The following is a 23,619-nucleotide window of genomic DNA, read 5'->3' as shown; positions in this document are numbered from 1 at the left end:
TCCACTTTCTATGTACCGAGATTGGATAATTTAATTTATACGTTCAGTAAAATAATGTATATGTATAATGTATTCAATTTCTAATATATATTAAGTGAAATATATTTGTGCTTCTGGTACGTTGAGCTACTAAATTCTTATTGAACTGCTTGCGTGAAAATATCATCTTTTTCTTCTCTAAAACTCTTTATGAGTCTAAATATTAGGGCTTTGATGCTACTACGTTGATTGATCTTATTGTTTTTCCATTCTTCCTTCTCTCTGTGCTACTTCTTGTGATTCAGTTTTAGGCCGAATTCTCATTTTGGTGTTAATCCATGATACCACACGAATTAATATTAAATTCATTTTATTCGCGGATGACAACAGTGTAACTTGTAGTGGTCCAGATATATAAGCTTTACATTCTACCAAGGAGGACACTTTACACAGTCCTGGTCTGAAGCGAACGGACACTGTTTAAACACTGAGAAAAAGCTTTAGTTTTATCCTACAACTAAGTTTAACAACCTCTAAAATCAACAATGACTTAATACGATGTTCAAATTCGATCAAATTCGATACATGTAGAAACTGGTGGAAAAATTTTCATCTGCTTTTGTTGCCGTTAAATCTGTGTCTAAACATTTCGATTCTCGTACTGCTTTAACAATTTACTCGTTGTTCGAATCGAATATTCGCTATGGTTTGCCTTTCTGGTGTCTTGTAGTTTGCACCTTTTCGAATCTATCTTCAAATTACATAGAGCTTTTCGTTACATTTATGGTTTAAGTATTGGAACAACACAACAATAAAATTTTAACTCTCTCCGCTACGCCACAACTCAACTGAGAGACACATTCATAGTTACTCTACTAAAAGAAAAAATTTGGATATTCACTTTTACTATTTACCTCTAGTCTGGTAAAAAACTTCATGATATTCAATCAGTTTACCTTCAATCTCTGAAGACGATAACTTGGTTATCGAAACGCGCGACAGATAGTGTAATCGTGAGTGTTGGTGTAGAGGTGTTGTCAAAAAATTAATCAATCAGCTACTTTCACAATAAAAATTAGAAAATACATTTAAGTTCCGATTATTAACGAAGGCATTTTTGCTTGAAAGACCTTATTATTCTGTGGCATAATTCTAATATCTATCATAAATTAGGATAGATTAATTTAGTATTAAGTAGGAATTTTATTATAATTATTATTAAGTCAAATTGTTATTTTATATTATTCAATATAAAACTATAAAATACAACACAAAATTGTAAAATATCTGGGTATACTTTCTTTCTTGTCTTATATCTTTTTAGCTACGTCAGTTTTCTTATTAGGCTTTTATGTTTTCGTAGCAATTTAAACATCTATTGACTATTTTTCTTAGTTGTTTGTTAGTGAGTCTATTATTTATTACTCAAATATCAATTCCACATATTAAGTTAGTATTTTATTGATAGCATAGTATGAGGATGTATTGATATCTAATTAGCCTAGACCAGTTTGATATTAAAAAAGTAAACCAGAGTTACGCAATAAATTAAAAGAAAAAAAGATCCAACAAAATTTTGAAAATCGCAAAATTGGAGTATCGAGCCATCATCAAGTATTTAAAAGGGTTAAGAGGTAAGCAGATTTACGAAGATATGCTTAATGCCCTTGGTGATCAATGTCTTTCGTATTAGACCGTGAAAAATTGGACTGCAAGTTTCAAAAGAGGTAAATTTTCCATCGAAGATGATGACCGAAGGCCTGTTTTCAGATGAAGTGATGGTTATTTTAGTTGGTAGGATTAGTGATGAAATTTCGAGTCCAGCATTCTGTGGGTAAATTTTAATGGTATAGTAAAAAAATTCAATTTCGAGCATACAAATTAAGTTTAATATAAAAAGAAATACTAATTTCATAATCAACAAAATTATAATTAAAAAATGTTAAGTAGCAGACGAAGTTATTGTCATTGATGACTTCTTATCAAGGTAACCGACCGCCTAATCGAAAAATCCATCTATACGTGTAGGCCAGGCATATTAAATAATCTCCTTAATGAGATTTGCATCTTACCGACAAATAAAACAGTGACGTGTTCGTAATTATAAAATCTACGTATACTGAGTTTCAAAAAGTCTACACCCTATGATAGACTTTTCTCAGCAGACGTTTGTTTTGAAGTAATATCTGTCCTTCCAATCTATTTTAAAATTTAAATTTAAATCATATTTGTATTGAAAAACAAGTATAAATCAAAACAAATTTTGAAAATCTGGATTTAGCGTCATAACGTCGTCCCAGTGCCAAAGCCAAGAATGTGCAAACTCACCATTTAGAGAAGTAAAATGTCAATAAAAGTTAATTGACGTCGAAACCAGGATCATCTATTTTTGTTTTGTTTTAAATCTTATTACTGACAATGATATTAAGCTTAGCTCACAAGTCACGATTCGGACGTAAAGAAAAAGTTTATTGACGCTGAATAAGCGTAATGTAATATTTGTTATTGTAAAAATTTCTACCGACAATAATGTAAAGCTTAATTTACACCAGACGGTTCAGCTGTATGAAATACGAAGTGAATTTACGTCGAAACCAGAGTCATAAATTTTTTTGGTGTTTGATCAATTAAAAATTTTACCAAATTTCAATAATTTGTACTTTATAATAGAGACAATATATGATCGAGATCCCCCCAAAATAGTTTTATAAATATTTAGAAAAATTTGAACTCAATATTTGGACTTGCCGGATTTTTATACTAAGATTAATATTTGGTAGGATTTGAAACAAAAATAAGCTTAGGTTGCAAACGGGTTGAGCTATATATACCTTTATTTTTGCAACTCTAAGGCTAATTCTCTTTATTAATGGCGTTTGGGTTTATGTGAAACATATTAAACTTTGGGTTTGTAACAGATTTTGCTTGACAAGTTTCAGTTCTATAAAAGACTTTACCCTGGACCAGAATGTTATTTTTTTCTTCTTGTTCTTCTTTAGCATAATCCTTTATGATAGATTGAACTTGAAATACCACAAGTTCGGTTTTTTTCATCTTTTTCAGACTTTCAGTCTTTAACCGGGACAGTGACTCCAACATGATGAATGGTTTTCTCAGAACTTTTTCATACTCTTCTGGCTTAAGAATAGTGTCCTTCTTTTTCAAATTTTTCTCAATCAATTCTGTGGATCATGGGTAGTCACGTGACAAAACTAGGCCGATTTGGATTTGGCGGATTTTGAAACTGAAAATGGCGTAACTACCTTTGGACTTGGCGGGTATTGCAACTAAACCTCAGCTTTGACCTCAAAATACACTAGGATGTGGCGGGATTTGCTACAATAAAACAGTTGTACTGAATTTAGCATGGAAAAATCTATAAGAAACAATATCAAACTCAACTTTGAGAAAATATGGACTTGGCGGTTTTTGATTCTAGGCACCTCATATCATACATCAATTTATAGTTAGGTTAGGTTAGGTTAGGTTAGGTTAGGTATTATTATTAATATTATTTTATCACTATTAATAGTTATGTCTGTATATTCATTTCTAATTTAATATCATACTTAAAAGACCGCTTACTTCATAGAAAATCATACATTGTATGTCACTGACCAAAATTCGCTTAATTTCATATGCAATAGTGAGTCGTACGCTTTGTAACTTATTGTTGACTGAATATGGAAGTTTTAGATAATGGTATAAAGACAGGATGTGGGTAATCGTTTTTAAATAATGTACATCACGTCGATATTCTTGTCTCAACTGTACATTATGTTACTTCGACATATAAAGAAACACGCCAATGAAATTATTTCAGAAGGTGGACGATCATAATTTGCTTTCTTCACTTCATAACTTTCCGTTTTAGATGTAAATGTAAATAAAATAATAATAAATATAATATAATAATAAATAAATAAATAAAGCCTACTAAACTTCACTTTAAAATGTAAACTACCACATCTCCTACAAAAAATTTTCCACCAGATTCTTCTTACCCCAATTTTGTTATTCTATAACTGTAAAATACAAATTCTAGATTAGATAGCGAGTAGAAGAGGTCTTTAAGCTGACAGTCTTTGAAAAATTATTGTTCAGTTCAAATCCAATTGGTTCGAATCGTTTACAATGAAAAGAAACATCCAGACTTGAAGGGAAGAGCTGAATCTTGAATTCAGAAAATTAAACTATGCACTAAAAATCCAAAACGAGTTGATGATACACAAACAGGTCTTAAAGCCTATGTGGATATATGATATACAACTTTACCAGTTTAGAAAAATTTAAATCATATAAAGAATTCAAAACAAGGTATTGTCAACGCCCTTTAGTATGTAAAGAGAAGCGACCTCCACAGAACCTAGGAATTGAACTAGTTACAAATAAAATAAGAAGAGCCATGACAACTTCGAAGTAATCCACTTATTCCACCAACGTGGGATAGTGAAAAGATTCAAAAGAGTTAGAACTTTCGAGCTAAGGTAGTGGTAAAAAAGCACAGTGCGTATTGTATAGTGTAAGAGCAAAGACAGGACAAAACTGAGATAATCGTTGGTATAGATGAATACATGAATCAACTTACCCGACAGTGCAGGCATTAATATAACTATCTAATGTTGAATAGTATTTTTCCATATAATTCAATATATTTTCAGAGAAATATGTTGGATTTATACAATAGCGAAAACAATGGTTCTCATATTCTGAGGGGTGGTTCTAACAAACTTTTTTTAGAAAATAAATCAAAATACTGAATAATTTCAGACCTTTTTTTGTTGTTTTAACCATTAACCCATAATTTGGGTACATAAAGTACTTTCAAAATTCTAAATAAATTGTTTACAAGTTTTCGAAAATTAAAATAAGAGCTTTAAATTGTTCAGATATTTATTTATATTTCAATTTCCTTATTACGCATGTTGTTTATCCGTTAGATAGTTACAAAGTCGAATAACAAGTGCAATTATTGAAGAGAACTAAAAACACTGTTACAGTTGCTTCTTTAGCGGGATATCCAAACTTGGGATTAAATAGGAAGTGGTAACATCAAAATCGGCAATATAATGGCCAGTATTAACCCACATATACTTTTAAATCTACGCTTTATTTTATGACAATAATTTTAAGTAGGTTATTGAGCAATTTCAATCAAAATTTCACCACGTGAATATATACATATGAGAATAATATTTATTAATTATCTTTTTTTTTTAATAGAACATTCAGTTGGGCCCAAAACTGTGAAAATTAGGAATTCAAAGGAATAAATTTTTGAAGAAGTGCGAGATGTTTTGTCATTCCTGGAAAACTGTACTTCTAGGACAGTTATTAAATATAGTAGAACTTCGCCTGAAAGAATAAAGAAGGAGAAAAATCGAGAGGTATAACCTCAAATAATACAGCTTTTCTCTACTAATATAGTATAGGGAATAGAGAAAGTGATGTGTGAAATCGTTCAATATTTTCGTATCAAAACAAAACGACGATATTGTTAAAAAAATATTCGACACACATATTCAGAAAGTATCATATTCTTAACGCACTTATTAGCTCCACTGAAATGTCATAATAATGATTTAAAACAAAAAAAATTGGATCCACCTAATTTTTGATGAAACTAAAATTAAAAATTCAAACTTTTGGATGTTATGCAAATTTTATTGCTGAAACAAACACATGACAAAAATTTCTAATAAATTGGGTAATAAAAATTAAAATAAAAAAATCTTCTTAATATTTATAGCCATCGAAAACTATTTTAGGTATTTTCATAGCGATTCAGATGTAAATTAAAATGTAGCAATTTGAATGTAGCCTTCGAAATTCTTAACTAACAACCATTTAGTTTAATATACACTAGTAAATATTAGATGAGTAGTGAAAAAATAAAGAAATTTAACAAAAATTGCAAGTAAAAAGTATTTATTGAACGTACTACGTGACATACTAAAAACTACTGAATGCATTTTTATAGGGCTTTTACCAATATATAAAGAAATTAATAAAAATGTTGACGACTGCTGGAAGTGTTGGAAAAAGTGAAAGTTTTCATCGTTTACGCTGCCTAATTCATTTATCCCTTTGATATGTACCAACATAACACATGATGGGATATTTTCGTAGTTATAGATTTAGAAAAAATGTTTTGAATTGCATATATCTATCTTTTAAAGTCAACTTATTATTCCCGTATATAGTAGAATCCGTCTTCTGAGAAAATTTCAAGTACAATTCAATAATTAAAAAGGTATTTACATCGATACTTGTGGTTATTATGTAACATATAAATCTCAACCACATTATCGACGCATAAAGTAGATGCAGCCCTACATAGACAAGGGCGATGCCCAGGGTAGATCACTGGTTTTCATCCCAAAACATAAAAAAAATGATGCTTAACGAGAAACGAGAGAGGATATAATTATTCCCATACAAAATCAAGATTCAGAGTAAATGATTTTATCAGATATAATCTAAGAATTACAGTAGCCAAGACAATGCTTGATGGGTATTCTATGGTTTCTAGTTATTGAATCCCATGCTAAATTAAGACGCTCAAAATAGATCGACTCAACACAAATCATTAAATGAATTCATAGAATTACGAAATTCGAAAAAAGTGTGTAATTTACACAAGAGGTCCTCGACAAATTTCACTGATTTTTGTATAAAAGTATCAAGAAAACCATGATAATGCTTTGTGGATATTTTCTATTTAACCTACAAAGTTTGAGGGGATTTATTGCGTCCTATTTCACTTAAAATTAAAAGTTTATGTAAAATTGTGAATAAGAGGTAATAGTAATTAGACTACTTCATACATGTCCTGTTGATCGTATCAAATCGTTTGTTTGTTGTAACTACTTTCCAGATAACAAATAAAGTGGGGTATTCAGAAAAATATTTAGATAGATAGATATCATTAGAGATCACTGAGTATTACATTGCGTGAAGATTAAGAACAATGTAAGTACTTGTTTCCGTAATTGTTTACTAAATGAAGAAAAATGACAACTATAATTTGAAAAGTTTGAAAAAGTTAAAATTTCGATGAAACAATGTATTGAATTAAACTTTCCATCAACCCTCGTATAGATTTTTCGCAGTATCTAACACTTATTCATATTCAACCCGGTTATTCCACTTTACATGACTGACTTGTACAACGGACCCTAGGAGTGATAGAGATCAGAATATTAATACGGTGACGTGTCGAAAACTTCTATCATAACTTGTCAGTCCATCATATAAAAGTGCAAAAGAAGACATTGTCTGTATATTCTTAAAAAAATAATCATGAAGCGCGATCGGTACCTATTTAAATATTTTCAAGTGTCACGACCAAGTCCAAGAATTATATAAGCACGAGACCACCTTTGGACTTACATCTTCGATAATTACATAACCTACAAGTGGTATTGTTCACTAATTTGATTCTTAAATTACTATGTTCGAAACTTAATTTGTTTTTAATCGATGTACAATTTATAAAAATATCCCATGTAATTTATGTGTGAGATCATCAATAAAACAGTTGATCTGTCAAATGATAAATTTGTTTCTCATTCCAACATTGACAGCAATGGTGTTCTCAACCAGTGATACACACGAGGCTCTGTCATTCGCTCTATTTTCATTCATATTGATCACCTCTATCTTAAAATATATTCTAAAATCTACGACCTACAGAATGATGATACTGATGATGGTTCAAATACAAATCGACATTTTTGAATAAACGCAAGAAAAGTTAGCTGCACTGGATGTTAGATTAGTCTTGGTCTTGGTCAAAGATAATATAAAATAGGTGGAAATTTAGCCAAAATTACTGAAGCAATTCGGGAAGGAGGAGTGCCTATCCAAGAATCGAGTGTATGAATGGAGTTCCTCTTCCTGAAAAGGCCGAGTAGTGGTGGCCAAACTTACCACATGGGCGGCGCCACACAACAAGTGTTATCGTTGAAAACGTCAGCGCCGTAGTAAAACTTATTTTGGGCGACTGACAGTACAGTACAGAATTGGGCATCAGCGTAGTTAATTATTAAGTGTCAGAACTTTTAATTTTTAGCAGAAATTCACCGCTGGTAAGATTGCATGCGTCGTTGAATTATAAACGCTTTTGGAAATATTGAATGGTAACAAAATGTCAGCTGGAATTGAGGAACTCTGCTTTCTAGTCCACATTTGTTGTGTATAAATGAAACTTTTGAAACAACATGTCAGTTTATATGCAGTATCTAATCTCAGAGGCACTTTAATTAACATTAAGACTTTAGAAATGATGTTTTTTCGCTTTTACAAGAAGTTTGGTAAACATCTGTCTGTCTACATATTTATTGTAGGAATGATTGTGATATCTTATCCAACTTTAACTGACATTCAGCAGCTTTTTCCTTTTTTAAAAGTAGGTTTCCAACTTTTAAGTTTCTGTTCATTGCTGTATCATTTTTAACAATTTATTTACCGATAAAATGAGTGCAAAGTAGTGTAGTAGTACAAAAAAAAGGTATCATTTCACCTGTAGCAAATATAAATCATTATTAATCAATAATGAGCCAATATATTAGCTTTTATGATTTAATCGTTTCATTAAATAAACCTTTTAGTCACTTCTCGTTCTATATTACAAATGACAACATTAACGATTTTATTTAGTTTCCATTTTAAGATTTTCTGGTGGATAAAGATAAAGAAACACGTTCTGAAATATCTACTTCGGTAGGATGAAAATGAAAGTCACGTTATTTATTCTGTTCTAATGAAAGTCGTTTCTATAATTATTTTATAATTAAAAGTTAAAAAGTGGAATTGTTGTTTTTAATTTCATGTTCATTTAATTTTAATGCGTGAAATATTTGCGTATGGTTGAAAATAAAATTGATTTTGAGCTTCAAAAATTTATCTTTTCTTTCGAAATCAACATTAATATCAGTTGTTGCCAGACTCAAAGAAGATCTATTTCAAGATTATATAAAATTCTTTGCGGAATACGAACTTTTGGAAAAAATCTATTGTAGACTTTGTTCCACCCGTGAAAAAAAGGGTCTGTGATATTATCACACGTTACACTCGCAATTTAGACTAGGTTCGATAATTTTTGAAACCAAAAAGAATAATAGTAGTATGGACCCAATGGAAAAGGTGGAGAATAGAATATAAATGGAAGAAAAAGGGCTATCTAAGGCCGGGAAGGGGAAGAGGATGAGTTTTTGAGGTTAAAATCGGTCCTATGGGAAAAAGTCAAAAAGCAAAGTTATAGGTAATTAAAGTATCTACAACTTTTATATCCACACGTTTTTTGCATAACCTCAAAGTTTATGTGAAAAATTCAAAAAACCAAGTTCTAGGTTTTATATTTTTTCTTTTATAGAAGATTTTTTTTTACGAAATTTGGTGGAAACGTATCTTTTTCTGTCTTAAATTCAATTTAATTTATTTGATTCGAAATATTAATTTTTTAACCATATTTTGATTTAATATCGAAAAAACATCCTAATTATCAATCCATAATTCTCTCGCCAAAATATCAGTTTTTCTTAAAAAGTCGATGAGTTTTTTGTTCGTTGAAATCTCTACTTCCTGCTGGTGTAAAAACATTACCAACACCATGATAAATTTACTCGGAAAAGGCAAATGAAACCAAAAAAAGTCGCATCCGAAAAATTTTTCTTATACATTTGTACAATTTTCAATTATTTATTAAAATTTCACTGTCTAGTTATACAAAAAATGGGGCATTCCATGTTATATATATATATATATATATATATATATATATATATAAATTTCGTAAAAAAATGTTTTTTATAAATAATAAAAATAAAAAACCAAAATATTGGTTTTTGAATTGTTAACATAAATTTTGAGGTTGTGTGAAGAAATTATTAGTGCAAAAGTTGTAGATATTTTCATTACCTACAACTTTGTCATTTGATGTTTTTTTTTATTTTTACCCTTAAAAACTGACCCCTGTCCTCTTCCCGGCCTCAAATCGCCCGTAAATTATTTTTCCGTTAATTTTCAGTAACTTCTCTTTCTTTTCCATACCAAACATTGTTCAATGAATATTTGTTTGCTAGGGCAAAGCACACACCTTTCAGATATTATAATAGGTTTTGCTAATTTGTTTCTACTATAAATAATCATATTTTGTCACATTCTCATATGCTGTTTCCAAATCTATTAAGATTATGTGTGTTTCTATTCAATCGCAATAGAAATTTCGAAATAAACCAAAACAAAATTTAATTAAATTAAGAGAAAAAGTAAAAAGAAATAAGAAGTTGATTAGAAGAAATCCTATCTACACAAATTTGTTTTTTCTATAACTTTTTACTTCTTAGATCTTTTCATACGTTTTCCGCAATAATTTGTCTCCATTTGATTGTCGTGGTAGAATAAAAAATGATTTTTGGAGCAAAAAGACATACAATCAATTCAAATTATCACAAAAGACAAACTTGTTTCAATTTGTTAATTAAACACAATATTGTTTATCCAAAATCAGAAAATATACAAAAAAAATATTTACCTTATCAATTGTCTCCAGCTCTGAGTAGAATAAATTTAAGTTTGTATTCAAAATCAATCAATCTTCACATGAAACCGCAAAAAAAACCAACACCGACCACTTTCGTTTTCACACTAATGCATATTTCTCATTAAAAAAAAAATGAGATTAGAGTGTAAGCGCCTCGAGCAAAATGCACGCTGTCTTCCTACTATCACCATCCACTACGTACCAGTTGCATGTCTTCAACGTAGTCCTGAGCTAAGCGGTTTGCGAGTAGAGAAAGCACATGGTACTATTGATAATCTTCGGTAATAGGAAAGAGACGGAGGTGTGTTCCACCAGTAGACACGAGTATAATCGATCGCAGGTAGCTTCAATTATTAATATTAAAAGGATTTTTTTATAACTAACATTTTAACTTTTAAATTATTTTCTATTTTATTATATATTTTAATAGAATTTAATATTGAAAAAATAAAATCCTATCCTCATATGTCAAAATTCAAATTAAAATATAAAATAATTATTTGTAGTTACATGGAAAAAATTAATTTATCTCAAATTATGTGGTTCATTTATTCATTTTACTCCATTTTTATCGATTCTTTTTTATATTTTTTTAACTCTGATATTTCATGATTTTTGTATTGACAATTCCTCAATCTAGTTTACGAAAATTGGGATGTTTGACCATCGAGACCTCTAAATTTCATATTAACAAAAATAATCTAATAGCTGAGAAAGTTCTGGGTTAAATTTTGTTTTCGATCTCTTCTATTTGTTAATTGATCATATTATTTGTTATTATTCATAATTTTTAGAGGATTTATGGGCACTATTGTTTAGTTTACAAGTTTAATCGGTGTTGGATCGGGTCGACAGGTACATTACTTTAGTCCTAGCCATTGCCAAGGTCATGGAGAAAGTCGTTAACCAGCTAATCTTGAGGCATCATCAGCGACCTTCAATACGGCTTCCGTAAACATAGATGAACTAGCGACCTCCTGGTCTATGTCACCAACGTATATAATGAAGCCATAGAGAATATATTGGAGACATCGAAGGTTTTGACAGGGTTTGGCATGACAACCAGAAAGGTTTGAGGTCAACCAGGGACGCATCTTGTAACCTACTCTTTTTATCCTATATATCAACGATCTACTCGACAAAACTGCAAATCCGATATATAGCTTCGCCGACGATAGCACACTGGTGTTGTGGTTCAAATCAAACACCCCCATAAACTTGGTTAAAACTCAAATCCGTAAGCAGCAACAGATCACCACCATCAATAGCTATTTTGAAAACAAACTGGAGTGGGGGGATGCAATCTGATTTTGACAGCTTCTTACATTATTCGAGTATGGAAAAATTGAATTTCTTCTCTACCCCTGATTTGTCCTTCAATCTAATTGTTTTTAAAAGAAAATTACCCAACGGTGAGCATGTTTTTATGTCTAAACAATTGAAAAAAATTCTTATTTTTCATTTTCATCATTTGATATTTTATGACCCACATTAATAATAATATAGATATATTCGAATTTCTATTATTTTCAATTACTTATTTTGATTTATATACTGTGAAGGGAGTATCTTACAATTTTTTTGGAAAATACGTTTAAAGCAATCGTAAAACATTTTGCTTATTAAAATCCATAAATCGGGGAAAAAATGAATGTGGCCCCTTCCTAAGGAACATCTATGTGTTTAATACAGTTTTCAATTTTTTCATAAATTTGTATTTTCAAAAAAAATCGATTCTACTCTCCCTCTATGAATTTATCAAAAAAGAAAAACAAATATTGTAAATTTAGTTTTACTAGAATTTTGACTGTTGGTGGAAGAGTATCTCAACAGTTGCATTAAAGAGCTAAAGGCGATGATAAACACAAGACACTAGTTACACACCGTGTTTGGCGTGCATTAGTTACTGCTTCAAAAATTTTCTATCCGATTCCAATTTCTTTTATCTGAAGGCTACAATCTAGAGAGTCGTTTTCCAATTTTACCTTACTTCCATTTAAATAGTGTGGGCATGATAAGCGAATCCTCTTTACTTTGAATACATAATATTCAACTTTGAAATAGTTAAGTTAAAAACAATAGTAAGTATTCTCTTATTATAACTTGTGAAAAGTTGGAGTATAAAATTGTTTAAAGTTTACTATACAAACTTTTATACTTTTTCGTACGTAGGCTCTCCTTTTCTCCATCCTTGACCCATTCACAATTGAAAATGCGCCATTGTTTCTATTTTAAGTAGACAATGTATGTATAAAAACTATTAATTGAACAGAAAAATTTTTATTACAAATAAAATATTCAAAATATTGCAATAAAATGAAAAAACTAATGCACTTTTCCCACAAAAGTAACAAGAATAGATTTGTGTTATAACCATATTTGAAATAAACGATTCTTCTAGTCCCATACGATAAAAAATTGATGAGAAACTAAAAAATTATTTAGCATTTCCCATTATGTTAAAATGTAATTTTTTCGGTAGCGAACCCTAATACGTTTTCCTATTTACATATTTTTTTACAACTTCGTTTTGTTAAAATATATACTAGCGCCTTTTGTTCTTTGCATACTATTTGAACACCACCAAACGTCCTTGCTATAGTACCACGATTTTTTCCAGTATAAAGAGAAGACATCTTAGTGCTGAAAATAAAATTGTTTGTTGCTCCTACAAGGTAGAATAAGATTAAACCCGAAACTAAATTGGGCGCTTCTGATTTTCTACATTTTCAGAGGTTACTGAATTACTCTAGCAACTCTAAACAAAATTACGAGCACGGGTTTTCGAAATTTTGTAATTTGTAATTCAAAACCATTTTATAATGGAAATTTTGAGGTTATGAAAAAATTTAAACCTTTTTTGTACAGAATGTTGTGCTCCACATTTTTTGTCCCGGCAGTTTGTGTCGAAATCCTCATAGTTTTCGAGTTATCCGCAATTCAAAATATTTTTGGATACATGATACTATTTTACAGTGAAAATTTTGAGGTTAGGAACAAATACCTAGGAAACTTTTTTGTAGAGAATTTTGTACACTAAATTTTTTGTTACTGTAGTTTTTTTCGAAGTCTTCACTTTATAGTTTTCGAGTCATTTGCGTTACAATTATTTTTGAGTTTAAGTCTGAAAATTTCGAAAATCCCATAATAAGAAAAAACATAAGAAAACGGCTATAATTTCCCTATTGAATATTGACTATTGAATGTTTCCATACAAAACAAACTTTTATTATACAATCAAATCATTAGACCCATTTTAACATACACAGCTCCAGTCTACTACACAGGTACCAAACAAAATTTCCGCACCCTTCAGGTGGTAAAAAAAGTGCCTGCGTATCGATATTAAATATTCATGCTACCCAAAACTTCCTAAAACCTCGTGGTTACATGAAATAGCCATAGACATACCACAAAAATTCCAACAAATTTTCATAATTTTTGTCTGCCAAAAGATCTTCGAAAAAAACTCATAGCCGCAAATCGCGCAGGAGATTAGCACGTCAGTGGGTGTAGGCTTCTGCATGGTTCACCAATCACATAATTTGGTTGTAAAAGTCCAAATGTCAGTCATGTTGCCATGTCGATTTTTGAAACCCTGTTTTTAGGCTGCTTTTCAGGGATATTTCAGCCGAAAGATTCTGGGAGTCACAACTATATACCAGGAACAGTGTTATTGTATCTACATCAAACTTGTGGATAATGCCCCGTTGCAAGGAACCACAACATTACATCCAGACGTTCAAACGACATCTATGGATCGCTAGAACAACGGCCAACGTACTTATTGTTAATCTTTTAGATGAAATATAATTATGAAATTATAACAGAAAATGAAGACATTTTTAATAATAATAATATCTACTCTCTGGAATTCGGGCTTCTACCATAGCCACGCTTCAACAGATTTAGACTTCTAAGTTTAAAGCGTAAATCTTTAAATAATAGATTACAATTTGACTTGATGTTGAATAAAAATTATGATTCAGCTTGAATTTCACTGTTCACACTACCACTACACCAACTTTCACAATTAGACTGTTTGTTGCACGTTGTGATAACCAAAATATCGTCTTCAGAAGGTAAGTTTACCTTAAATCAGTCAGTGTAATTCTGAGTGTTGGTGTAGTGGTAGTATTAACGGCTGTAATTTGAAAAAGGGATCAATGGTTTACCCAACGGTAACCCAGCATGTTTACAGCATATAGACAACTCCGTACTAGCTTAGGTTGATCTCTATAGAATTGAGTGGTATTGTAAAATTTACTATAGAAATGTATTTTTTCATATTAATGTAGAATTCTATAATATAAACGTTGTTTCGAAAGATTCCTCTTAATAAAATGACAGTTTTTGATTATTTAAACTTGGTCTCGACTCTTTCGAACACTCTATTTCTTTACTTTATTTCTATCATTTTTTCAAATAACTATTTCGAATCTTAACTTGTATATTATCAGTTTTTTCCTTTTTTGGGTATTCCACTTTGTATTTTTCTCGTACGTCATTATTGTTATTATTGATAATGCCAAGGTACCCGTCGCTGTTCATATATGTAAACAAGATTATTGATGTTACCTTGTATATCTCTAACATATTGTTTACACTGTTATACCATTAACCTGCTTACTGCATAATTAAAACTACTCCGGTCTGTAATGATAGATTGGTAATTTTTTTTTTATTTATTCCACTTATATTTCAATATAAGTATAACAAAAATTTTACCGGCCGTTAAACATAATTTCCTGTACAAATAATGCCAACGAAACTGATAAGATTACAAATATGAGCATTAAAATTCAACGATACAATGACAAAAGATAGGTTAGCCGATTTAATCAAGGTATACTTATTCATATATATTGATCATAATCGAGTAATATCATTTTATTTTCAGGCACAAGATAAACAAACAACTAACGATGTTAAAGTGACTATTAACACTGTAAGTACCGAGTAAAATACTAACCTCAGTAAACACACCCATGTGAAATTTCATTTACGATCATATTAACATGTTACACAATTGGAATGTTGCTTATTATTTTCTGCTCATAAAATCATACCCCAATTGAAATTATTTGTTTAAAGAAGAAATAAAATTTATAAAATTGTTACCAAATCAAAATGATGGAGGTCCGATTTGCATACTCCAAGTACACACCAAACAATGAATATAAATAATCGTATCATTAGATTTATCATTATTTTCGTATGAGTACAGTTGAACAATTTCATTGAAAATATGATTGTAATAATTTCAATAATATCATATTGAAACATTCCATTAACTCACTAGACTTAAAATTACATATTCCACTATCTACAAATTTCATTTTGACATTTTTATCAAAATAATACGTTCAAGAATGATGAAATTTTACGAAACTTTAGCAAGTCGATCAAAATGGGGTGGATCTAAAGAAAACGTTCGAAAGGGCAGAAGTTATAGGACAGTGGATAGAGGGAGTTGAGAGAAATGTAGAGACGATTAGACATTATCTTAGACAGCTAATATCACCTAATTTTACAGGTAATACAAGGTGAATAAAATAGTATAGGGATCGTGCATCTAAACTTTTACGTCAACTAGTGGTGAACATCTCAAGTAACTGGCATTGTTTATTAATTTATTTTTTAATAATTAATATTAAAATTGATATTATTTTAATTATGTCACCTTCAAGAAAGAATTGCTATATATATCCGTGTTTGTGATAATACATCACGTCAAAAACGTGGTTGATGTTGTTGTGATGTGAAAGTGAAATTTTATAAATTCCCAGGTAGCAAATTTGGAGCCGCATGGAAAATAGCAAAACGTAAACAGTGGATAAAAAAAATTATTTGTACGTTCTGTATTGATCAACCGAATCTTTGGGTATGACAATTTCTTCACTGTATTTTTAATTTACAGATTTTAGCAGCTCAGTAAGAGTGTGTTTTGTCTTCATTTGAATCATTTTTTACAGTGATGCAACAATGACATTATTCTATTCTTCTAGTTTTAATATTTTCCAAGAGAAGTGTTAGCGAATAAGCGGGGTAAGTTCGCAGTGATAATCGGGACAGATTCCAATTTTGATGCTTCTCGACACAAAGAGCTTCGACATTCTTTGACCTTTATCGTATCCCAGAAATTGTCGTTGGGTTGGCTTACTCCACTCTTGCAAGTGACTCGTCTTTGAAGATGAGAATTGATATAATGAATCAATACACTGATGCGCTTCCTTTTGTCTCCCAGACCTGCTTCACAGGAATAAACAGCATTACCAATGTTTCGAATCTTTTCAAGCTGAAAAACACATTTTTTATTATGATTTCAATTCACATGTCAAGATTTTTGAGGGTTTTAATTAAATTGTAATAAAGAGTTTTTAATTTAATTTGTATAAGTACCAAAACTTTCACATTATATGTATTTGACACACTCGTTTGTGGCACAACTTTAGCGGTTATGACAATTGCAAATTTGTTTTTTCAAATACACCATAGAAATCGCGAATAACTTTTTCACTTTTGCATCATTTTGGCCACGTATAATATTATTGACATGTTGTTTTCAATGAATGTTTTGAGCCCACTATCTTCGGCAAAGGAACACTAGGAGCGCTTACTTCGACAGTAGTGCTGATTTCACGCACGATCCCCATATTAAGACTATAATATGCTTAGAAGAATTATGTTTGGTTTTGGTTTTAGAGCTAACCTACAAATTAGAAGATTTATTTCAAAACAATACGAGTATATTTCATAAAATAAATGGAAAACTTAAAGAACTAGAAGAAGAAGTGACTAGATCAGATAACGAATCGGCCGAGGGAAGAATAAAATCTATTCAATATAATACATTGAGAACTCGATATATGAAGGTTTTTAAGAAGAACAGTGAGGAATTGGAAAACTTTAAAAATATACAAAAATCAAATTTGGAAGCGCAACTTATTGCTAAAGGCGTTAGGGTTACAGATGAAGAGTTAGTTGCTCTTTTAGATAACAAAACCGATATTCAGGTCTTCACAGACAATGTAAGGTTTTAAATTTGTAATAAGACAAATTATTATATATAATATATTGTTATAAAGAGTTGATTAAAATCACATCTTTATTCTTCAGCACTGTAAACTACAATAATTTATATTTGTACTAAATTAGTACAGTCTAATATCTTTAAATTGAAGGGTTTGTTTGATCTGCAGATGATGTTAGTTGAAATGCAGTAGTTAAACTTCTTCTTTTAATTCAGTGTCATTTTGTTTATGATGTTATATAACAAAAGCAGTTGAATTTTTTTGTTACATTTAGATTTTAGCAGAAACACAAGAAGCCAAAAGAATTCTGGCAGATATTGAAGAAAGACACCAGCAGCTTTTAAAAATAGAAAGTATGTTAGTTGAAGTCAGGGATTTGTTCCTTCAAATGGCAATTTTGGTGGATACACAGGTAATTTGATTTGATTGATAGAGGTCTGCTGCTGACCTCATATCCTTTACTGACATATGGCTCATTATTTTAAAATGTTAAGGAATGTAACTGAATGTATGTGAGAAAATTTTATATAATTTTTAGCAAGATTTGATTGACAGAGTCGATTATCAAGCAGAATTAGCAAGAGAATTTGTTGGAAAAACACCAAGAATTTTAGATAATGCTTCAAAGAAAAAGCGAAAGTACTTAAAGGTAATATTAATAAAATTTTATTGAATCTCAACTATATCTAAATATTTTTATTTCAGTGTAAAATAATTATTGGTATTGTGATAGTACTATTTTTTATATTACTTCTAGTATCCTTATTTAAGTAAATATTTTTAGAAGAAATATATGAGGATATTGTAATTTGAATAATAAAATGCATTGAAAATTTATCCTAGTTTTTAATTTTCCTTCTAGACAATGAAATTTCTTTCTGGAGGTAAATCTCGTATTCATTGTGTTTGTAATATATACGAGGATGGTTTCAAAAGTACATTGTAATTGCTTGAAAAATACTTCTGTATTTAAAAGTATTTAATCTACACAGTACGGGCTTCAAATTTGAAGACGCTTCGTTGTTTTGTATTATAGAAAGTATATAGTATAAATAAAGCCGAATTTTTACATAACCATGGATGAAACGTGGGTCCATCACTTCATACCCTAAACAAGAGAATCATCAAAACAATCGACTGAAAAGGGAGAACCACCTTCAAATAAGGCAGAGATCGACTGCAGGCAAGCTTCTGACAACGGATTTTTGGGATGCGCGTGGGATAATTTTCATTGATTATATTGAAAAAGAAAAAATCCACCGGCGTGTATTACGGGTATTATTGCAACTTTTGAGCAAAGAAATCGAGCAAAAACGTCCGCGTTTTGCTAAAAAGAAAGCGTTGTTTCATAAATACAATGCACCAGCTGACACATCAGTAATTGCGATTGCCAAAATTGATGAATTACAGTTTGAATTGCTACCTCATGCACACTATTTGCCAGATTTAGCCCCCTCGGTTTATTTTATGTTCCCAGACTTAAAAAAATGGCTCGGTAGTCGAAAATTTTTCAACGATGAAGAGGTGATATCCGCAGTTAATAGCTATTTTGACGAGCTTGAGGATTTTTATCATAAAAGGGGTATCGAACTTATTGACAATCAAAATTTTTGCGTTTTCTTTGTTGGGCCAGGTATTTCTGGAACCATAGTCGTATACAACCAATTCATCTTCGAGTTGAATATGTTGCCTATACACGTGAGTATTTTGGGCTCATTTTAACATTAAATAATGGAAACTTGCAAAATTAATACTCATATATGGATAGAATATTTACCATTTTTAATCAAGGGTATCCTCAGTTGCCTAATTTTCAAAAAATACTCTAAAATTCAAAGAACATGCATATGTGAACTATTAAAGAAAAAAATTGCACACCGTTGAAGCCGATTAAAACTGGGTAATAAGGTCTAATGCCGTTTTGCACTGCACTTTATGAGTTAAGTATAACTTTCAATTGAGCTGAACAGAATCGAGATAGATCTTTGAACGAAGAGATGAAAACGAGACAATAACTCAATATTCTAAGAAGATAGGTATCAACACCGAAATATATTCAGATGAGTGCAAGTGTCCTCAATGAAATTGTCTGTTTCCAGCTGAATGAGTAAACTCATGGGTCCTTTTCCCAATAAATGAACTAACGAAAGAGGTGGAATTGAGTGGCCAGTTAGATCTACAAACCTTTAACCGTTGGTTGTTTTTTGCTGGGATTATCTCAATAATAAATTATGTACGATACAGACAAATAGTCTTGCAGAACTCAAATACACGATACCAATAGCAATGATGCGATAATTTATGTACTTGTTACAAATCAATTACATCCAAGTATTGAATTTTTTCAAAAAAATCATCAAATTTTCCAGTTTTTATTCAGAATATGCTCTATATTACTTAGCTTTTACAACATAATAATAGTTTAAATATAAAGATACTTTAGGCTTGTTCTATGTAATAAAATTTCACCGAACAGCTCCATGTATCCTGCCAAACTGCTTTGCCATTTCCAAACTTTGCATCCAGAATACAAGGACAAAAAGGTAAACTTTGTTGAACGAAAGCGAGAACAATTGTTAAAGTCAAAAATATTCATGCGCCACGCATCGCAAACTGTTAATGAAAATGCAACTGAGGCATCCTATATTGTTTCATACAAAATTGCAATGGCTGGTGAAGCCCATACCATAGCAGAGAAGCTCATAAAGCCGTGTGCAATTGAAATGGTGAAATGTATGTTTGATGAAAAAGCTGCAAAAGGGGTGTTAAAGATTCCACTTTCAGATGATACAGTGGCTCGCCGTATAAGAGACTTATCAGATTTCGTGAAAACAGAGTTATTTTCCCGTTTTCCCTCTACAAACGGACGAGCCCACTGACGTAGCAGGGCTGGCAGTATTGCTTGTATTTGTTCGGTATGAGTTCGAGCGTTCTATAGAGGAGGATCTTTTAATTTGTGAGGCGTTAGAAAGTAACACTACTGGGGCTGAAATTTTTAACTTGGTTAACAAGTATTTTATTAAAAATGATATTTTATGGGACAACTGTATTGATGTTTGCACTGATGGGGCAAAAGCTATGGTTGGAAAAACTGCCGGTGCCGTTTCAAGTCAATGTATAATTCATCGTCAGGCATTAACCGTTATAAATATGCCAGTTTCATTAAAAACTGTCCTCGAAGAGTCTGTTCGAATAATAAAGTCTCGACTGTTAAACATGACACTGTTTAAAATCTTGTGCGATGATATGGGAAGCCTTCATACTTCTCTACTACTTCACACAGAAGTTCGATGGCTATCTCTAGGTAAAATACTACTTCGATTGTTTGAGTTACGAGCCGAAGTTCACGCTTTTCTTTTGGAACATCCTTTTGATTTACAGAGCAGATTAATTGATAAACACTGTTTGTTTAGACTTACCTATGTTAATTTGTCACAGTGTTTACAGCAAATGATAAAAAAAGATCTTTTAAAAGGAAATTACAATTTTGGCTGAGTAGCGTCGAAAGTGATTGTTTTCCGACATTAAAGGATTTTTGTGAAGAGACGAATACGGAAGAATTACCTCAAGAAATAGTTACTGATATTGCTAATCATCTTAGAAACATGGGAAGTTCGGTAACACAGTACTTTCTTAATGAATTGGATACCAATCTGGAAAAGTATTTATGGGTTAAAAATCCTTTTCTTATAAATGAAAAGCTTCCAACTTTATGCTTTCAAGAATATTAAAAACTTATAGAATTGACTTCCGATTCTTCACTAAAACTAAAGTTGGAGAATCAACCAATAGCAGAGTTTTGGTGCAGCCTTAAAGAGGAGTATCCAGAGTTGACAAAAAAGCTATTTTCGTCCTTTTACCATTTGTAAGCACATACCTTTGCGAAACAGAATTTTCTTCATATATTTTCATCAAAAGCCCGCAACCGCTTGGAAGAAATTTGTAAAAATAAAATGCAATATCATCCATCACATTAGTCTTGTTATATACACGCTAAAAATAAAAATATGCATTTTTCACTTGGTTTTATTATTTTTATTTTACTCTTACTTATTTTTACATTTTTTCAACTAAATATCATACGTGGTTTCGTCATATTTGACTATATAGGGGCTCCGCCATCATAAAAGTTTGAGAAACGCTGCTTTAGAGTGACATTGTGGTCGTTTTGTCTTTACAAACAGAAAAAAAAAACCTTCTATTATAAATTCTTGTCTGAATTTTCAGTGATACAATAGCATTTACAATTCGCTTCCCTTTTTCTCTATATATGGGGATAAAGAAGAAAACGGTTTGAACCAACCAAGTTAGTATAAACTTAATAAAAAAACTCTTTAAATTATGTATGAGAATGTCATTAGATTGATAAAATGGTGAGAGTTTTTATGTTAATAAACATGAATGTAAGTAGATACGAATAAGACAAGTTACGTAATGTTTACAAATGTCAAAATTTTATTTTTTTAATCAATTAAAACTACTTTATTATCCATAATTACTTGCTTGCGTAGAGTTTATGAATATAATTTTGTGAAATTAATGATCCAATAACAAATAAATTCAATGCTAATAAGACCATTACTATGAAACTTTGATGTAAAGGTCTCTTAGACAATTTTGTCTCGTTTTGTTCAAATAAATTGAAAAAGGAGCAGACTATAAATCAGTTAATTCTGGAAAAAAACATTATAGCTTCATATTTCCGCTGAGAACCATCCTTGACCATTTGTATCAACGATATATATTAGAGATATTTTTGAGATTCGTAGGGAGTATTTATATTCAATCAATCAATGTAATTTGTAGGACGTGACATTTTAGAGAAGGTAGTTTTATTGAGTACAAAACTCTATTCAATCTAAACAATAGTGACCGTTACCTAGCATTGGTTGTTTGGAAGGTATGTGGCATTAAAATCATAAAATCATATTATTAAATATTCTCCTATCAATAGAACCTGCTTTCTCGTATTTTCTTTTTCTCATTTCCTAATATATTGAAATCGAAATATTTCACTTTAGTTCTTATTCCATATCTTCTTCATTTTCTATAAAAGTTCCATATTCTTATCGTTTCTCCTTCATCATCTCTGTTTTGTTGTTGTTTATCTCTACATTAATGTTTGATTTTAGGAAACTGGAAAAGGAGAATATAATTTATTGTGAATTTCGAAAATTACCTTTTCGAAAACATACATAATTAAAAATTATCTCCGAAATATCATGAATTAAAATAGACGCGTTGTTATGAAAAACAGATAAAGTAGTTGGTCCATTTTTTAGGTCTGTAACGTTTCACAAACGTAGCTTGTCAAATTCTGAATTTCCCATAGTTTCTCTTCAACCAATTCTGATTGATATATGTCCATATAATGAAAGGAAACAATGACCATCACCTTGATTTTAGACTTTTATTGATGGGCGAGTTTTTACTAAATTTTTCGATGCGATAGACATAAATGAAAACCAAATCTCCATATAGAAATTCAGATCTTCGTGAGGACAATCTCTAAATTTCGTGTAAATACAATTATATTTTCTCTTTGTTTATCAGTAAAATATGTCTGATCAAATATGTCACTTACTCATTTCATTTGCAAATCATCTATTAAGCTGTCTTTTTTTTCTTTTTGACGTGCAAATTTGACCACTTTTAGCATATTTTGAGATCGTCTTCTGTTCTTAACTGTCTCATTTCCACGTCTAAATTGCTCCTGCTTCTTGTGAACTGTCATCAAAATCCATCTATCAAGATAGATACTGTACACAATTTCTGGCTAAACATATAAAACCAGGCGGACATGGTTACTCAAGTTAGGACTGACCGTAATGGAGAGCTTTACGAAATTTTTAGTTATTCTATTTTCTGTGAATAAAATTGTAGCTAAACCTATATGAGTAACGCCATTTTCTCATCCAGAATCCATTTTCTGAATTAATTCAATCAAAATGATCACTACCTTTGTTCTGTCCATGAAACGAGTTGTTCTAAATTCTGTGGATTTTATTTATATGTACTTTATACAATTATTCAATAACGCAATTCATAAACATTTATCTT

At 30.7% G+C, this 23,619-nt stretch overlaps 2 protein-coding genes and 1 long non-coding RNA gene across 3 annotated transcripts in view; 1 reads left to right on the top strand and 2 right to left on the bottom strand.

The window, feature by feature from the left end:
• The window catches only part of LOC130451121 (uncharacterized), a 36,427-nt gene extending 25,635 nt beyond the window's left edge, over positions 1-10,792 (bottom strand). Inside the window, exon 1 of the mRNA XM_056789944.1 lies at positions 10,517-10,792. The gene's annotated coding sequence lies outside the window, so the exon portion shown is untranslated. The remainder of the gene's footprint in view (positions 1-10,516) is intronic.
• Positions 10,793-15,106: 4,314 nt separating this feature from the next.
• Positions 15,107-18,396, top strand: LOC130451108 (syntaxin-1A-like). Its single transcript, XM_056789918.1, has 7 exons — positions 15,107-15,371; positions 15,426-15,473; positions 15,923-16,061; positions 17,231-17,556; positions 17,834-17,971; positions 18,098-18,208; positions 18,265-18,396. Exons 1-7 carry the CDS (start codon positions 15,339-15,341, stop codon positions 18,331-18,333), a joined length of 864 nt encoding a protein of 287 aa, XP_056645896.1. The 5' UTR covers positions 15,107-15,338; the 3' UTR covers positions 18,334-18,396.
• A 4,206-nt stretch (positions 18,397-22,602) lies between these two features.
• On the bottom strand, positions 22,603-23,272 carry LOC130451132 (uncharacterized). The gene is made up of 3 exons (XR_008910676.1): positions 23,144-23,272; positions 22,755-23,065; positions 22,603-22,695 (listed from the first exon to the last, which is right to left on the bottom strand). It is a non-coding gene; the product is annotated as an uncharacterized LOC130451132 (long non-coding RNA).
• Between the last annotated feature and the right edge of the window lie 347 nt (positions 23,273-23,619).

This window comes from Diorhabda sublineata, chromosome 1 (genome assembly GCF_026230105.1).
Source record: "Diorhabda sublineata isolate icDioSubl1.1 chromosome 1, icDioSubl1.1, whole genome shotgun sequence".
In the NCBI taxonomy this organism is placed as follows: domain Eukaryota; kingdom Metazoa; phylum Arthropoda; class Insecta; order Coleoptera; family Chrysomelidae; genus Diorhabda; species Diorhabda sublineata.
This window is presented reverse-complemented; position numbering and strand designations above follow the sequence as displayed.